Source organism: Podarcis erhardii, assembly GCF_964252035.2.
Source record: "Podarcis erhardii genome assembly, chromosome: 7".
Lineage (NCBI taxonomy): Eukaryota > Metazoa > Chordata > Lepidosauria > Squamata > Lacertidae > Podarcis > Podarcis erhardii.
The window spans coordinates 4,830,865-4,849,882 of record NC_138511.1 but is presented as its reverse complement, the minus strand read 5'-3'; the positions used below and the strand labels follow the sequence as shown (position 1 = coordinate 4,849,882).

Genomic DNA, 19,018 nt, shown 5'->3' with positions numbered 1-19,018 from the left:
CGATGGAGGCGTGGTCAATCCTGACTCATCTCCTCTCGCTGGTGGTGAGAACACTGGTCCCGATGCCTGGGACTCCTCCCCCCCACTGCGCTCTGGTGGGGAAGCTGGTCCTGATTTCCAACTGCTGCTCTGGGAGTCCCCGCTGGCCCCTTCCTTCTGGGGTTTCCCCCTTGGCACCCCCCTTGCCCTGGCCATCAGCCCTCCCTTCTGTGAATCTTCTGATTCGCTGGAGAGGCTCATGGAATCCCTCGGACCACTTTCATCTCCTGTGCTTCCCTCGGATTCCTCCCCCTCGCTCTCCATTTCCTCCCTCTCCTGTGCCTCTGCTCCTGAGCCCCTGACAGGTGTCATCTGCAAATTTGATCAGGATGCCCTTGAGTCCATCATCCAAGTCGTTGATATAGATGTTAAATAAGACCGGGCCCAAGAAGAAGGAGATGCCAGGGACTGAACCTGCGGTCTTCTGCATACAAGGCAGATGATCTACTATTAAGCTATGGTCCTTCTCACCTATCACTCCAAGAGCACCTGGACATTTCTTCCACAACTGTTTACACACACACACACACACACACACACACACACACTTCCATCACTCAGAAGCTGTTTAATCCTTACCCATTTAGTGGCTTCTTTGTGGTCCTCCAGATGTTGCACTCCAGCTCCCATCATCTCCAGCCAGGATGGCCAGTGATCAGGGATGGCAGGAGGTGCAGTTCAAGAACATCTGGATGGCATCACATTGGGTGACACTGGTTTACTGGAACAAAATGTAAGGGCATCTCAGCAACCCTAGAGAAATACGATGGGCTGAAACTCCTTGGTCTTTTTTGATGCTTATTTTATTAAAATATACAGTGACTGAATATCAAGTAGTTACAGAGAACAAGAACCAGCGACTGTCTCCCCATATTGTGCTGTGAAAGGAGGTTTAGGAGATGCTGGAATGAAAGGCTAGTGGGACATGCGGCCATTCCTTATACTGTACATATGTCAGGAAGCATTGAGTACAAACTCACAACATCCTGAGAGGGATCTGGGGTGTGTGGGGGAGAGGACAAGGGAACCACACTTTGTAGCCTGGTTGGCAATGGGAGACCCTGCCTTGCCCAAGCCAATCAGAGCAGAGATTGTGTACTGGGCTCTCCTTCATTGGAGGTTTTGAAGCAGAGACTGGATGGCCATCTGCCCTGGATGCTTGAGCTGAGATTCCTGCATTGCAGGGGGTTGGACTAGATGACCCTCAAGGTCCCTTCCAACTCTACGATTCTATGAGTCTGTGTGTGACAGGGGGAGCAATACTGTAGCCATCTGCGACTGGAGAGAACAAGAAGAGAAATATGAAATGGACATTGCAATGTGTAGGGCCAACTCCTTTTTGAAGTAGTGAGTCTGGTCACATTTTGGGTTTATGGCACGGATGGTGGTTTTTTAGGGACGCTCATGAAATCTCCCCCTCCGGGTTTTGACATCCCTGATTCCCTGATCTGGTTTCTGGAATAAGCAATCAGTCATTCTGAATTTTTGATTCCTGAGCTTTGTACAGACTCCTGCAAAGCCAGAGTTTGCTGCAAGTTCCAGTTCAGGTATTTTCCTTTCCTATACAAATTACTAATGGACATCAGTGTTTTGATTAAATTGCACCACAAAATGGAATTCTAATGTGATCACATCAGGACTCACTTTCCTTTTGTTTTGCACTGTGATTTGATCAGTGCAAATATGTGCTGGTGTATATCAGTAACTTGTAAGAGAAGGGTACAATTGCAAAGCGAAAAGTAATGGTAGAATCCCTAAATTAAACCAAGAGGCAGGCAGAGATGTGCAACAAGAATGGAAACGGGAGGGGGGGGGTCAACTCATCTCTGCTTTTCAAATTTCTGCAATCCCTGGACTTCCTCATTAAGGGAGAGGAAGGTCAGGAAAGGACAGTGAGGATTCTCTGAATGGCAGCTTGCTCAACATTCCCGATCTCTCTGTGCCATGCTTATTACAAAGCATTCTGGGACACCTGCCAGGATGCATTTTACATGACCTGTGAAATGTATCCCAGCCACCTGCATAAATTGTGTCTGTGCCCTAGAATGCATCCAAGAGCCCTCTGCAAATGCCCAGGAGCTATGGAGCAGACCAACGTGGAAAATATCTCTGGTGAGACCACTTGCATATGCCGTGTACACCCTCTGCCTTTAAAGCACATTTGAAGGACATTCCCTCAAAGAATTCTGGACACTGTTGTCAAGAGTTGCTGGGAATTGTAACTCTGGGAACAGCAAACTACAGGGCCCAGAATTCTTTGAGGGAAAGAATATGCTTCGAATTTGCTTTAAAGGTTGTGTGTGTATACGCAGCAGAAGAGGCATGTGGGCTGTAACAAGCCAAAGGACTTCAAAGTCCATACCATCCTCCTGCTTTCCGTGAGAATATGTCAACCGAGCACTAGCTAACGGAGATCAGGATCTAAGGACTTGCCTGCTGTGGTGCAACTCTGCGGAGCTCACACACATCCAGAGAGCTCTGCTGCTCTTGCACACCTCCCAACAGCCACTGCAGGCCACAGTCAGTCAGGAGTCAGGGTTTCCAAAGCGACTTGTGCATCCTTCTCCTGTTCCTCTCACTTCAGCTGAAGGGAGAGTGGGGGGCGGGGAAAATGTGAAATGCAGAATATGGAGCAGGAGGGCCAACTGGGGGGTGGGGTGGGGGCAGGGATGGCCCCCCAGGAGGGATGGCAGGTGTGCAAAACGGTAGTTCCCTATTCAAGGCTGGCTGAAATGAACAGCAGCTGTGCAAAAAGCACAACTCTGAAGGGGAAAACGGCCCTATTCAAGTACTGAAGGATTTGGTGTTGGAGAAATGGAGCTTAATAAATTTGGGGGAGGAGAAGTGCTGCCATTCACTCTCAGAAAAGCAGAACCCTTCTCCAATATGCTGCTAGAAAAATATCTTCCCCTGGGCCGATGAGACATCTCTTCTCTCGGAGCAATTCCCTGCTGTACCAGAGATTCCTTTAAGAGCCCAGTCACTCCCCCGCCCCCGCCCCCGCCAATCCCTCGGCTCCTAGACATTCAGTTGTGAGCATCCAGCAAATCTTGCAAGCAAACAGCATCTCTTTCCCTTTTTGTCTTTTATTTCCCCCCACCCTGAAATATAAAAAGAGTTTTTTGGTTGTTTTCTTTGTTTCCTCTGAAAGACGTGTGTGCTTCACAAGAAAGATGGACAGGTCTGTCCAAGTGCAGGCCAAGGAGGCAGGTGGGGCGGGAGAGACGTGGCGGGATCCCTGGCGGTGGCGCCCTAGATGACATTCTCAAACAGCTGCATGGAGGTCATGATGTTCTCATCCTGATGCAGGGAGACAGAGAGAGAGGAGGTCTGAGTGACTGACTAGGACCCTAAGAAGAGCACCTGCTGGGTCAGGCCAGCTGCCCATCCAGTTGAGCTTCCTGCTGTCCCAGGCGCTGACCAGATGTCCCCATGGGAAGCCTGCCAGCTGGGAACAAGCACAATAGCAGCCCTGCTCAGACACGAGGCTGGGATGAAAAATGTGAACAAAGTTCATCTTTAGGCTTATCCTAGAGGAATTCCCAAACTTCATGCAGTAAGAAATACATTACACCCTCATTAAAGATTCTGGCAAGGAAGCCCAAAGCAGTCATCTACACAGAGGAGGGTGCCCAGTGCCACCCTGCAAGATTCATTGCTGTGGCCTTAGCATCTTCAATCAGCCTCTGATGGGGATGGGTACTTCTGCTGGTCTCTGCAACAGGTCTGACTAGATGGCTCAATAATTTTCAATGCAAAGAGGCAGCAGAATCAGAGGAGGCTGCTTGCTACATCTCTGCTTAAGTCACTGATCTGGGCTTATAGCCACAAACCAGGAGGCAAATCCAGATCAGTGACTCATGCAGTGGGCAAGCCTTACACAAAGAGGGAAAGTGTGTCCTCCAATCTTAATTCTGCAAATGTGCCAGCTCTCCGACATTCTGTAAACACTGTGATAATGGAAGATCATGGAGTTATAGTGGAATCCAGCAATTATTTCCTCAACGAGCATGATGGCTGAATTTCCTCTGGTGGGCAGGCATGAGCCATGGGCAGTGCCTATTGGATGGTGTCCGTGACAACTATACAAACCAGCACAACTGCTACATTTCCACTGTCATTTTGAATCAGTTTTGAATTGCCAACACCTCCAAATTAAAAAAAAAAAATTAAAAGAAGTGTTCCCAATGATTTCAGATTTTCATACTCAGCTTGAAAGTGGGTATTTATTGGACCCCTTAAACAGAAAAGCTTTAAAGCTTTTAAATAAACAAAGCACACCACCCCCACCCCCTTTGAAAAAGAGCACCAGGCTATTGGGTCTTACTGCAGGATTCTGTGGGGCTGTTCTTGAGCTCACCTTCTGACAAGTCTCTAGGAACTCCTCAATAGTGACCACGCCATCCTGATTTTTGTCCATTTTCTGAAATGCAAAATGCGCTGCGTGAGTAACAGATGCCTGACCCAGATATGCAGAGTCCAGATCCTATAAATGCATTGCCCCACCCTTCTCCTCCCCCAGGGTGTGCAAGCCTGCCTGAGATGCCTGCAGTGCCCCACTGGACAGTCTATTGAGAGGTTCCCTTTCCCCTTTCCTGCAGCTTCTGACTCTGCTTCCATTGGCAGTCTGAATCAGCAATGCTGTTAAGTCCCAATGTGCTCTGATGGACAACACTCAAACTTCCATAACATAACAGCCTCAGTAAACGGCAACCCCCACCCCCAGCTGAGGCTAGTTTTGTTTCACCAGAATGCTTGCTTCATAAACATGAAGCAGAGACTTACAAAGTCCTTAAGTAAGAACGTGGGGCCTCCACCAGTTAGTTATTTATTTATCTGCAGATTTATAAACCACAAAAAGTTACTCCCAAAGAAATGTACAGCAAAAGAAGATAAAATGCAAAAGATTACAAACTCAGTAAAACAAAAGCAATAAAACCATTTCAAAAACTGTACGTTTATTATTCCATAAAATGACAGGGGAAAGCCTTCTTAAACAAAAACCATCTTCAACCAATGTCAGAAGGCTTGGTGCTTGGCTAATTTCAGCTGGGCACTGATTCCAGAAGGCTGGAGCTGCAACACTAAAAACCTGGGGGTTGTGCAAGGAAACGTGCTTGTGCGATGAACTCTTTCTTCCCTCCACTCACCTGTCCCCCCCCCAGTCTGTCCCAGAGGGTTGTGGGAACCCCCAAACAGATTGGGGGGCATGTAGGGGAAGGAAAGGAGGGCAAGCTTCATTGCACAAAAGGAAGTCCTTGTGTGGATGAGATGACACGGATGGATGAAACCAGTGCCCTTTTTCTAGAAAAATAGGTGTCTGTGCTCATCATGAAGTTATTACAAGCGTCACACTTTTAAACTAAAAAACGAGGTGCTGGTACTGCACACCATTGAGTACCCCTTGGGGAAAAAGCACTGGATGCCACCTGTCACTGCTAGGATTTCTGCTTGTGCAACTGAACTTTCCTTCCTCTCCTCTCTTTACAGCCCCCTAAATCTGTTCTAGGAGTTCCCCAACCCTCCAGAGCACATCTAAAGGTGTGTGGCAGATGTGTGGCAGGGATGCTTCATTGCGCAAGCAGAAACCCTTGTGCTGACAGGACACGTTAGTCAGATACTGCCCTCAGTCGCTGGCATGCACAGTAAGTGCAGCTCTGGGGCATGCAATACCCCAGCTGAGGACTGCAGTTGTCAGGCAGGAATATCTGGGGTGAGACAGTCCAGTGCCCCTCAGACTTGGCCAACATGGGCCATGGCCAAGGATGATGGGAGTCGTGGTCCAGATACACCTAGAAGGAAAACACACAGCAGGCGCTTGCGGAGAATTGCACCATCCTGCCATGGACTTTTGTGTCTACACAACAGCTTTGGCACCTGTAACTTCCTTCGCCCCCTGATTTCACCTTCCCTGCTCCTTTTCAGTGCCTCCCAGCTGCTTTCTTGGCCCCGCACCCCCAGTCCCCTTACCTGGAAGAACTTCTCCACGTGTTCAATGGGAGCATCTTCCCGCAAGATTGGGTAGGTGTAGCGGCCCATCATGTCATAGATGGACTTCATTATTGCCAACATCTCCTGGCAGAGAAGGACAGCAAAGCTTTCAGAGCAGTCAAGAGGCTGGATGAAGCCAGCTTTCTCCCCAGTCCTTTTCTGTCTTAGGTGGACTCTTTAGTTTGACTCTGCTCAAAGGCAAGAAGCTTAAGAGTAATTTAGAGGATTTTTGCACTTCTTAATCAGCCCTGACTTCCAGCCGGGGGAAGAGGCTGTAGCTCAGTGGCTAGAGCATCTAACTTGCATGCAAAAGGCCCCAGATTTAATCCCCAGCATCTCCAAGTAGGGCTGGAAAAGACTCCTCCCTCGAGACCCCCTGCCAGGTAGTGCACACTTTACTGAGCTAGATGGACTCAGTGGTCTGACTTGAGATAAGGCAGCTTCCTATTTAAACCACCCCTTTCTTCAAACCTCAAGGACTGTGGCGCAGTAGGAGAGTATGTGCTTTGCATGCAGAAGGTCCCAGTATCCATCTGAATACCTTGACCTGATGAAGTACAGAGCTGTGCAAACAAATCAGGATGAATGCTCAATAAATAGGTGTCATCTGAATGAGCCCAGAGCTAAACCCTGAAGAACAGGGACTCTAAAAACTTCATACTACCAAGAAGGACAGTTTTAACAAATCATCCCCAAAGGCAAAGATGGGACAACGCTTTACCAGGGACAGACAGGGTTTATGTTGTAAGTAAGGACAGTAGAGACATATTAAAAGGTAGCCTCAAGGATGCCAGAGCACAAGCACAAGCACAAGTGCGCTCTCTCTCTCTCTCTCTCTCTCTCACACACACACACACACACACACACACATGCACAAAACTCACCTCCTTGGTGATATAGCCATCCTTGTTGATGTCATAAAGGTTGAATGCCCACTTGAGCTTCTCATGCACCGTCCCACGCAACAAGATGGAGAGACCAATGACAAAATCCTGCAAGAGAAGAAGGGGCAGAGCAATTGGGTATCCCATGGTGCAGCTCCCATGAAAAGAACACACCTTCCCTCCACTCTCAGGCAGCCACTTCCAGCCAAATGGGACGTAATAGTAAAAACACAGGAGCATAGGAAGCTGCCTTGTGCTGATTCAGGCCTTTGGTCCAGCTAGCTGCCCAGTGTTTTCTAGGGACAGCTGCAAGAGGTTTCTCATATGCCCTGCCACTTTCCCCAGGAAAGCCTGCTGTTAATCACTGAATCAGAAGAAGCGTCAATCCACAGGAAACCCAACTGACATTCAGTGGTAAACAGCAGGTTTCCCAGTGAAAGCAGGGGGGGCAAATGTAAAACCACTCGGACCCATGCCTAGAAAGCACAGAACAAACAGACGTGTGGACAAGCCCTTCAAGTGGCTCCCCAGGGATCCAGACAGGGAGTTTCTCCGAATTCTACGTGGAGATGCTGGGGACTGAATCTGGGACCTTCTGCATGCAGGACAGATGCTCTACAACTGAGCTACAGCCTTTCCATATAGTGCCTGTGTAACATGTGTACTGTGTATAATCTGCAAAGTCTCAGGACCTCCCCGACGACACTAGAACTCTCCCTGCTTCTCTGAAATTTGCTACGTCTGTGAATTTCCTTAAGGCCAATTAAGGCTTTTCTGCTGCAGATTCAAGAGCGGTTTTTATGCTGACACCTTCCAACTCTGTGTTGCATCCAATGTTATTCATACTTGGAGTAGACCTCTTGGAAGCAATGTACACAACTAATAGTTGTTAATTATATGTTGTTGCTGTTGGCATCTGTCTGTCTCAAGAGACAGTGAAGTGTGCCTCCGTCAAACCGCTGTGTTAGCAGCACCAAAGTGACCTCCCTGGGGTGCAAGCTTGGGCAGCGTGTAGGGAGGTCCTGGCCGGCCCAGATGCCAAGACCTCCCCCCGCCCCCAGCCTCGCTGATGTGGTCCAAAGGAAAGCAGAGCAAGATGTTTGGCACCAGCTTGGCTGCAGGAGTTGCCGGAAGGTGCCATCTACTCCAGATTTGTGTAGGATTTAGTCCTTAGCCTTTTCTTCTCTTGAAGATGCCCCAAGGCAATGAAGGTTTAGGACCAGAGTTTTCCTTCTCCCAAGGGATCTTGCTCAAGCCCCTCTGCCGCAAAATTGGGAGCTGGCACTGGCAAAGGAAGCGTGCAGGGGATATACTGACCCCAGAGCAGGGGAGACCAACAGAATGCTCCCATGTGCCTGCATGCACTATGGCGCCTGTGAAAGGTTTCATCCATTCTGAACAGAGGAGAGGTGCAACGAGCTTCTCTTTGTCAGCAAGTGCAGCAGTAGATCATGTGGGTGCCATTATCCCATTGATGGGGCAGCTGGTGTGTCTGGGGGGGGGGCACCCCCTCACCATTTTGTGGTCCTGCCTCTTTTTCTGATCTTGCCATTATGCCGAGCCCCTGTAGCTGCCATTTTGTGCCTTGCACCCACTGCACTTTGTCAAAATTCCAAATGTGCCCACTGCTCCAAAAGGTTGCCAACTGCTGCTGAACCTGTGCCTCTTTGCTCTGCACCTCCCCCTTCACTCCCCCATTCAGTCCTGGTGAATATGGTGCATCGGCTGAAGGCATACCCTCCAACATTTTCATTCCCCAAATCAGGACACTTTCTGGTCCAGCTCTCTGATCCGGCTCTCAGCAGGGTTCTTTTGGTCTGGGGCAAGGACTCACACCAAAGCGCTGGACTGAAAAAGGGACATTCTGGGATGCAAACAGAAGCTGGGATTGGCCTCTGGGATTCTGGATGTCCCGTTTAAAATGGAACACTTGTGGGGTATGTTTAAGTCTGGGAAATGGCACCCAAGAAATGGCACCCATTTGGGTTTTTTCCACAGAGCAACAGCCTGCAGATTAAGAGTATACCTGTTCACCCTTACTTTCGCCTCTGGGAAACAGGTTTGGCAGGGTTTTGTATCCAACCCAAAACCTCTTTGAGCAAGGTGATGTTCAGCAAAAGAATTGTTGGCGTGTAGATCGCGAGAAGAGAGGCCTTCCCCACCTGTCCCATTGCTTCTGACCGATTTTACCTCCCAAATGGTTCACCAAGGACTGCCTGGAGCCACAACCCAAGGAACAGAGACAAGAGCACTTTACCTCGAAGCGGATGGCTCCATTCCGGTCCACATCAAAGGCATTGAACAGGAAATGCGCGTACATGGTGGCATCTGCAGAGGGAACAGCAGAAGCAGGTGGGCTACAGGGGCTTGTGGGGTCTTGCTTATTCACTCTGCCTACGAAGCAGGAACACAGGAAGGTGCTGGATACTGCCAGGCAGGTTGGTTCATTTAGCTCAGCATGGTGGGAGCCCTCCAGACTTGCTCGACTCCAACTCCCATCATCCTTGATGATGGTTAAGGACGATGGGAGTTGTAGTCAAGCAGCTTGCTGGCTGGGCTTGATGGAAGCCAGAGTCCAGCGACACCTAGGGGGCCACAGATCTTCCTCAATCCTAGTCAGTGCTGACTGGTGGGGGCTCTTCAGGGGCTTCCGGCAGGGAGTCTTTCCCAGCCCAGCCTGGGGATTGAACCTGGCCCCTTCTGCATGCAAACATGTGTTCTAGCACTGAGTGACGGCCCTTCCCTGGCTCACACATCTTAGCAGCAGGAAAGGACCCGCTTCACAGCAACATCTTTCTCTTGCGCAAGATGGAATAGCACATGTGAAGTAACCACATTATTTGCCCGGCCACCACACAGGTTCCTGGAGCAAGGTGCCAATGTTGCTGAGGCCATTTATCCATGTCCTGCATTTATTTTTAGGACTCAAGATGACATCCATGGGATTTTTTTTATAACCACATTTTTATCATCACAGCAATCCTGAGGTTAAGTTGGGATGAACTCAGAGGCTGTGAAAATGAACGAAGGATTAACATCGGATTGATTTATGGGAATCACCTGGACTAATTAAGAAAGCAGTGCAAATGTGTGATGATGGCAGTCCTCCAACCTCAGAGCATGGGAAGTCAAACAAAGATATATAATTTGTCTTAATATTTGGACTGTTTGATTGTTTTATAATTCAGAATGTTTTTAATGTGACCTTTATTGGATTGTTAAATTGGGAAACTTAATAAATATTATTAAAAAATAAAAATCCTGAGGTTAAGTTGTGCATGAGAGAGAAAGGATTTGAACCCAAGTTTCACTGGTCTTGGCCATGCTTTCTAAGGGCATAGGCACAATTACATCCACGTGGGCCCTGAAATGGTAGTTCTGAGAGAAGGCTGGGGATAGTGTACAAATAATTCTGTGCCTCCTCATCAAATTACAATTACTCAAACTTTATATACAAATCTGTGTCCTATAATTTTGGTGATACATTTCTGCTTTTTTTGGCAAGGCTTAAGTGGCCACCTTAGTTAGGGAGTTAAGAATGCTAACAATTTCTAGCACAGATATAGCCACCCCTAATAAAACTACAGTTCCCAGATTTTTCTGGGGGAATTAAACTGGTTTGATGGTTATTCAAGTTCTGCTTAGGTACCTGGGTATTTTTACCATAGGAATCCACCCACATCCTTGCCATGTTCACCTGCCTTCACCAGCCAATATAGGCAGCAATACATATTTGGATGTATCTGTAGCAGACTTTGCCAACCTGGTAGGCTGATGGGAGTTGTAGTCCATAACACCTGGAGCGCACAGGCTGGCAGAGGCACAGCATTAGAAGCTGGCTAGGCATTCTTGCTTTTGCATGGACTGCCATTCTGGGGGAAAGCTTTGTGGCAGCATCAGGGGGGCCAGTGCTTTAACCCAAATAGCAGCTGAAAGGAAGACATCAGTCCCAGACTCACCTCCCTGCGGGAAGAACTGAGCATAGATCAGTTTGAAGGTCTCTTCATCCACCAAGCCGCTGGGGCACTCCTATCAATGCAAGTCAGAAGGAAGTTACCCTCTGGAGCTTCACCCACTGCCATCCTGGCAAATAGCAGCAAAGCCTCACTCAGGTCCCATGTGCACTTCCACCCCAAACTTCACTTTCTGTTATGGCCCAACATCTGACCCAAAACAAAAATCACAAGACCATCCTCAACCAAATTAGGTTGCCCCACAGAGTCGACTCCGTCACGTCTTAAGGAACCACATGCCAGGAGCAGGCAGAACTAGAGCTAGGTGTAGCTGGAGAGAGAAAAGGGTATTGGATGAACCAATATGGAATAATGATAATCCTGCTTCCGTTTTCCCCATGGGTACTTCACATTAGAATTTTCAGTCCTATGCAGGTCTACTCAGAAGTAAGCCCGATTGGATTTGATAGGGTTATAATTGTAAATAACATGATGAATAAGTTTTGTATCATTAATTGTTATAAAATTCAATAAATATTTAAAAAAACAAAAACAAAAGAATTTGAAAGGGTTGCTCTTAATTAAGTATACAGAAGGCCCTTACAACAGACCAATCCGTCTACTGGATTCTAACTTTAGTACACCACACAGAGACACATATATTGAATATGTAGCATTGCAGAAGTATCCCACTTGGTTTTCAGAAAGCTGAGGGAGGGAACTTACTTTCTCCAAGCCATAGAAGCAGGTGGAAAGTTTTTTTTAAAATGTAATAAAAAGCTGCCTCTTCCATAGAAAAGGCAGACGGGGCTTTTTTTTAAGTCAGGTAAATTGAGGAAATTAACAGGAAAAAAGCAACTAGTCACTGACAGAATGGAAGAATGTGGGACTTCGGGAAGCATCAGGGGCCACATATGTCTTATGAGTACACATAAAGCTTTGCTCTAATTTGTCCTCAAACTCAGTAATGCGTAATTTGCACACACAGAGTTAAAGACACCCACTGTGACTCACTCTTGTTTCTGCAGAGAGCTGTGAATGCACAACACAGAATGCAGGAAGCTGCCCTGTACTTTGTCAGACTGAGTGCAGGGGCAGGTTTCAGGCAGGGCATCTTTCCCAGCCCTACCCTGGCAGCGGCAGGGACTGAGCCTGGGGCCTTCTGCATGCCAAGGACTGAGCTGCAGTCCTTCCTGGAGGAAGCTGCCTTGTTTGCCGAGTCAGATGACTGGTCTAACTCAATATTCTCAGCAGCGATGGGGTTTCGGACACGGAGTCTCTCCCAATCCCACCTGGAGATGCTGCTGGGACTGAACCTGGGACCTTCTGTATGCAAAGCAGACGCTCTCCCACTGAGCTATGGCCCATCCCCCTAAACCAGCTCTAAAATGAGAGCTGCAGGCATCCTGACTTCCGCTTGTCTTCTGGCCACCTTTCATTTTTGCAGGCCCAGCTCCTGTGCCTTTAGCAACAGCCTGATACGCAGGAAATGTGTCACCATCACATGGTTCCTGGGGAGTGGGGCTGCAAACCTGCCCCTCCTGATGCAGACTTGCAGCCCCACCTCCAGGCCCCCGGGAATTAGCATGGCCACCTATGGCAGGCATGGGCGTAGCCAGGATTTATGTTGGGCGGCAGGCTTCATGTTATGGGGCGGGGGGGGGGGGCAGAACCTCAGTTAGTTAAGTATTTTTATTGATTTACTTGATGGGGGGGGAGCTGCCCCCCCACCCCCCTTAGCCACACCCATGACAGCAGGGATCAGTAATGTGCTGCCCTCCTTTGCTCTGGACTATAGCCATTGGGCATGCTGGCTGGGGCTGGTGGGAGCTAAGAGTCCAACAACATCTGGAGGGTGCCACCCTGATCTATGGAGAAGGAGGATGTACAGGATTCCACGTGACCAGAATGACACCCTCATGTGGAAGTCTATGTGCTATCTGCTGCATGTGTATAGACTTTGGGTGAATCTATACACAGGAATAAATGCTATAAAGAAGTCAGAAATTAGATCATTATAACAAAAGGGGGAAAGCCCCTATGGAAAATCACGTATAAACAAAATTTCTGCTCTCTGGCGCCATCTGGTGTTACATGTTTATAATGCATTCAAATCGCTGGTTTTTTACTTATGTAGCTGAGTCCCTTGTTTCTTCCAGGCAATCTTGCTAATGCATGGGCATCTGAAAGGTGGGGCCAGACAGTCTTGAGCAGGGGTTGCCACCCTTTCTTCTCACGGGCACATTTGCAATCCCGATAAATTGTTGAGGGCCCACTGCACACACCACAACTAAACACACATGGCTACCTACTCTACTGTGAACAACAGAAGGCTTCAGCAAGGGGTGTGTCCCTGTGAGCGCCATAAAAAAAACACCTGTGGGGACCACACTGGTGACTCCAGGTCTTCAGTAAGTCATGTACACTCACACCAGGAAACTGAGTGGGGTTAAGAACATAAGGCGAGTCTGCTGGATCAGGCCCCAAGTGGCCCTTCTAGTCCAGCATCCTGTTTGCACAGTGGCCAACCAGATGCCGGTGGGAATCCTTTGAGCGGGACACGAGCGCATGAGCCCTCCGCCCACAGGTGAGTCCCAGCGCCTGGTATTCAGAATACTCTTGTGGAGGCAGGACATAGTCATCATGGTCACGAGCACTGATGATAATGGTGCTTGCATACCACCCTATACCCGCAGGTCTCAGGACTTGAAATCACAATATAAAAACACACAACACATAATCAAAATAAAAACAACTCAACAACTCCCCCCCCCCCCCCCGTATTAAAAGGGCACTGGGTGTGAATGAGCGAAAGGCCTGGTTAAAGAGGAATGGTTTTGCCTGGGGCCTAAAGGTGTATAATGAAGGCACCAAGCGAACCTCCCAGGGGAGAGCATTCCACAGACAGGGGGCCACTGCAGAAAAGGCCTGTTCTCATGTTGTCACCCTCTGGACCTCTCTTGGAGAAGGGCCTCAGAAGATTATCTCCTTGAGGCATTGCATTCCTGAGCCATTTAATAGCCTTATCCTCCTTGTTTTTGTCTAATCTTCTTTGAAGCCATCTAAGTTGGTGGTCATCACTGTGGGAGTGAGTTCCGTAGTTTAACTATGTGTTGCATGAGCAACTAAGTTATAGGATCTGACTCCTGAGGTGAAGGGAAACTGGGGGCTTTGTTTTTTACTTGGGGTGCAAGAAGGCCTTGCAGTCAAATTCAAGTGTCATGAATTCAGAGGAAGTGGAACGTCACACCTTCTGCATTAAGCAATACTAAAAAAGTTGCAATATGAAAGTCTGTCTAGAAAATAAAGGCTGTTGATTCATCAGTCAATTCTGAGATGGATCCCAGTGAAAATGGAATAATATGCGCTGGCAGAGAAACAATTAACTTAGTATTTCGATGATGCCCGAGAGCCAAGTATTACAGGAAACAGTGATTAAAGATACATGGAACAGAAGGCAGGGTGGTTTCTTGAAAGGCACTTCGTGCTGAAGCCAAATGACGAGGCTTCTTGGGCAGATCTGCTCAATAATCCAAGTCTCTGCCAAAGCTCCCTGTCTTTCCTCACGGAACTACAGCTCCACAGGGAGAGAAAATCACATCTTTAACTGGTTTAGGTACATTGGGTAGATTTGTTCTTCTTATGCCTGGATATTGGAGGGACAGGGGAACCTGTAGCCTTCCAGATAATGTTGAACTATAGCTCCTGTCATCACTGACCACCTGCCATGCTGGCTGGTGGTGGCTGATGGGAGATGTAGTCCTACAACCCCTTGTAGTCTGCAGGTTAGAAACTCCTAGTTATAGGGAACTTGATTCTCCCACCCCTGCCAGAAAGAACACTCTTAAGAGCTTTTCAACTAAGAGCCAGTGCCTGAGTTTCCTTTCCCTCCTTCTCCCTCCTAATCCCCTTTCCTTTCATGCCACATCTTTTAAATTGCAAGCAGAGACTGTCTTGATTATGATGCTTTGTAAACAGCTTTAGGAGCTCCTTCTCATCCAAAGGGTAGGGTAAAAATACTTATTGAAACAAGATGGCACAAAAACACTGGGACTCTTCAGTGGCCCACCCTGATAGAAAAATCTGATCTCCTGAAAAGATGCTATGAGATTTCCCACGGCTTGGGGAAGTCTGGAGTTCAGGAAATGCCTGGGAGGGTGCAAGAAGCCAGTGGAAGCTTCCCACTCACGTTCTTGAAGCCTCTATAGAGGGACTGCAGCTCCTTCTTGGTGAACTTGGTCAGAGCCTGGAGCTGGTCCAGCCCTTCTGGCTGATGCCGGATGGTCGAGAGCTCGAGCTCGCTGTCGCTGCTGTCTGCAAAGAGAAGAGGGGCAAACTGAGCACCTGCTCCAAACAGCCCCTGCCCTGCTGACCTGTCAAGAAGAAGGCCTGCTCAAATAGCATCAATCAAACCACTTCCTGATTGACAACGCTTTATCGAAGTAAAACATCCTATGAAGGAGAGAAGGTCCATATGCAGGTCATCTTCACAGCATCAGAGACACCCCCTGATGGTCTGGGCATTCTTGCCTTCATGGGATACTTAAGGAACAAACTACACATTTGTCCACACTGGAAAATGCATGTAGCGCTAAAGAGTGGATTTTCCCTGGGAAAGGAATGGGCCGTTTGGACCAGTCCTAGAAAGTCCGGGTCAAGTGGAAAGCCCCCCAGACCAGGGCTTTCTAGGCACAAGACAAGCGGAAGTGTGAACAAGCCCTGAGTCACTGTAAGGTAGCTTGCTATGTTGATGATAGGTCTTTCGGACTACAGATCCCCAAGTCTTCTTTGTCAAAATAGGGAGGTGGGTTTTCACAAAAGCTGACCCTGCAAATGTGTCTTTGAAATCTTTTTTACAACGTGCTCTTCAATTTCCATTGAAGCTGAAGCACAAGATTTTGTTTTTTGGAGGAGAGTAAAGCATTCAGTTTTACCTCTTAACTTACAGCACCTCTGAAATATGCTTTCTCTAAGTCAAATCTCATGAAGTCTTGGGAAACAATAAAAAACTTTTTTATCCTGAATATTTTAGGAGAAATGTGTAGTATTAATTATGGATGTGCACTTGGTTTTCATAATCTCAAACTTAAGTGGGTTGTTTCGGGGATACTTGGGTCTTTCCTGAAACAAAGCAGGAATTCTCTGAATAATCCCTAACAGAATTTGGTTCTTTATGAAGCTTCAGAGCCAATTTGGAGATCTGGAGGGACACAGACAGTCTGCTTGCGGAGATATATATACACACCCACCCAAGTTCTTCATATAAGAAAGACATCAGGATGGAGGGAGGGAGAGAGAGGAGGGAGTGTAGTTTTGGTATTGACAGCTTAATCTTCCAACAGTGCCCTCAATTTTCACGTCCAATCACACTGTTTTGGGGAGAGATTTAGAAGGAACATCCCACCTTGCACCTATTTGAAATTTGACAGGCTTCATCCACTTAGCTAATGTTGTCTATGTCTGGAAATTTCATCCACTTCTGTCAAAAGGTTATACAGTGTTTGGCTCAGCCAGTGATTAGCTATTAAGGGTTGATGTGAGATGTACACCATTCTGTCAGTATATGCACAGGCAAGCCCTTTGGATCAGAGCCCACATATCAAAAAAAGGTGACCCCCCCCCCACTATAGAATACTGTGAGCACCACTGGTTAAACTGACTCAGCCAGTCTGATCTTTGCATTCTGACCCTACAAACTTCTAAAGAGTCATTTCTGGCAAAAGTCATTTTACCCAAGCATGCAAATGACTACAAGAAGTTCATCAAGCATTAAAAAGTAGTTGTAATGGGAAAGGGGTATATGATGGGAGTTATGTGTCTCTGTTTTTTAATTTGAGCGGGGTGTGTGTGTGTGCACATGCTTAACTATCCTTGTCTTACTAGGCACCAGGGAATTGGGGAATGTGAGTTGGAGGGGACTGGCTCTGCAAACACGGCTGCTGCTTCTGCTACTACTGTCACATGGCCTCAAAGAGTTTTCAAACTGAGTCATAATAAGTTTTTCCATTAAATCAAGGTCAAAACAGCTCATTTTCCTAAGTGTAACTAATGGAAAGCAAAAACAGTTTTACCTGCAGAATCTCTCTGACTCTCTTTTATTAGCAGATCAATTTTATTAGCAAACCCAGGCATGGGGGGCAGTTCAGGGAGGTGGAGGGGGCAGGGTTTACCTTCGAGAAAGAGAGATGCCAGGGATTCAGGTAAGTCAAGAAATTTGACCCTCTGACCTGGAAACTGTTCACTTTGTCATGAGATTAATGTACTCTGCACATGCTCAAGGACTATTCACACTTGGTCCACTACTCACTATGCTCTGCAATTGAAAACTGATGCCAGGGAGAGGTTGAGGTACAAATTAAGTCCTGGCTCAGAGATAATTATTTTTAAAATCACAAAAGCAGGGAATAGAGGGCATTAAGGTCCTGGGTGTGTGTGTGGTGAGATACAACCTTGTTTTCAGGACAAGAGACAGCATGAAGTTGTGCTTAGAATGTCAGACTGGGAGGACCAGGGAAACCCAGATTCAAATCCTCTTTCGCCCACGAAGGCTGTTGTAGTAATAAAATTGAGGTGGAGGAGAACCATTTAAGCCAACCACAGCTCCTTGAGCAACGGCAGGATAAAGATGTAGGAACTGGCTGAAGTGGCAATGGGGGTGGTCATTAAAACTGGGGAAAGTGGGAGGCAGACAAATCTGACCCCATGAGCACAATCCAGGAAGCACTTCTGCTGCACAATGCCCTTGAAATGAATGGTAGTTAACTCTCAAGATGCACAGACATTTGGAACTATTGTAATTAGGTTTATAGCTGAAAATGTTTGGCAAATTTTAGATGAATATGAGCAGTAACCTCCCCACCCCACGTTCCAATTCATACAAGTGAAAACATATTAAAGAATTAAGAAGAACAAAAAAAAAAAAAAAAAAAGAAATTTGAAAGATTAATTGGGAATACTTTTTTTTGGGGGGGGGGGGAGCCCTCACCAAATTACCGTATCTATCAAATATTAACTAACGAAAGTGGGAGAGTGAAGCACAGGCACATTGTTTAACAAAATGGGGGAAGGAGAGAAAATTAATTCCTGGATGACAAGATCCAACTTTGAGGCAATTACTCAGTGAGAGAAGCCAAGCAGAGATTTAAAATCACCAAACATGCAGCAATCTAAAGCATGGAAATATAGGCTGTTAGTTTTTTAAAAGATGTGACCCTCTAAGTGAGTTCTAAAATGTCCCCTGAAAAAGTTTGTTTCCAAAGTTTCCCTCTTCTCCAAGCATGGGGGGGACGGACCATACATTTGGTAAGTAAAGAAATAGTTTACTTACAAACTCTCTGAAGTTCAGATTCATATGCTTCAGAAAACGTGCAAAGGCAAGTTAGCTTAGTTATAAAGGGGTAAGGGTTTCTAGATTATTGGTACAGGAACTGAAGAGTGGCTGGTGAGAGCCATGCAGGTGAGCTGGAGCAACCGGCTCAAACCTCTTCACATGCTGAGCTTCTCAGGTAGATTGGAAGAGAACAAAGCCTTGATTATCTGGTTCCTCCCTAGGTGAGGGAAAGAGGATAGAGCTAAGCCCACCAGGGCATCTTACTCTATGGTATTAACCCCTTCATGCATTAATTAGACTTTAATTAGCATCTTGGTTATATGAGGCTGGTTATCCCACAAAAAGATCATCAGATGGAGATACCAAATGAGGTTTGGGAATCTTTATTTAGTGTTGGCTTAGCTTTTACAGTAGGCATTTATTATAAAGAAAATGTTTGGAAATGGCCTGAGTGGCACTTGTCACCTTGGAGAAGTGAAAGAAATTTAATAAAGGTTTTTTTCAAAAAAGAAAAGATAAAGCAATAGAAGAAATAAACACCAAATTGTAAAAACTACAGTAGTTTGGTTTATAACTAATTATAACCAAAATTTGGTAAAACATAGATAAATGTGTGACACATCTCAGAAACCTCAGAGGTCTCCCCAATGTTGCACATTCCATTTAAAATGTTGTCATGCTAATTTGCAAGTATGAAAGACAAAAAAAAAATCATTTTAATATGGGAGAGCTGCTATAGTGCAAAATAGAGTGTGTGCCTCAATGGAGAGGAAGCGGTGTTGCAGGGCTTGGGAGAGACCCCTCTTTTGTGCTACAGGTGG

At 46.9% G+C, this 19,018-nt stretch overlaps 1 protein-coding gene across 5 annotated transcripts in view; it reads right to left on the bottom strand.

The window, feature by feature from the left end:
* Positions 1-824: 824 nt before the first annotated feature.
* Positions 825-19,018, bottom strand: part of KCNIP3 (potassium voltage-gated channel interacting protein 3) — a 118,675-nt gene continuing 100,481 nt past the window's right edge. For 4 of the 5 annotated variants that reach the window (XM_081870066.1, XM_081870067.1, XM_081870064.1 and 1 more), the window contains 7 exons: positions 15,057-15,181; positions 10,874-10,943; positions 9,172-9,242; positions 6,915-7,022; positions 6,010-6,114; positions 4,400-4,462; positions 825-3,339 (listed from right to left, as the gene is read on the bottom strand). In XM_081870066.1, the coding sequence (XP_081726192.1) occupies positions 3,292-3,339; positions 4,400-4,462; positions 6,010-6,114; positions 6,915-7,022; positions 9,172-9,242; positions 10,874-10,943; positions 15,057-15,181 (590 nt within the window). In that variant the 3' untranslated portion in view covers positions 825-3,291. The remainder of the gene's footprint in view (positions 3,340-4,399; positions 4,463-6,009; positions 6,115-6,914; positions 7,023-9,171; positions 9,243-10,873; positions 10,944-15,056; positions 15,182-19,018) is intronic. The other variant, XM_081870065.1, reaches the window with a different exon arrangement.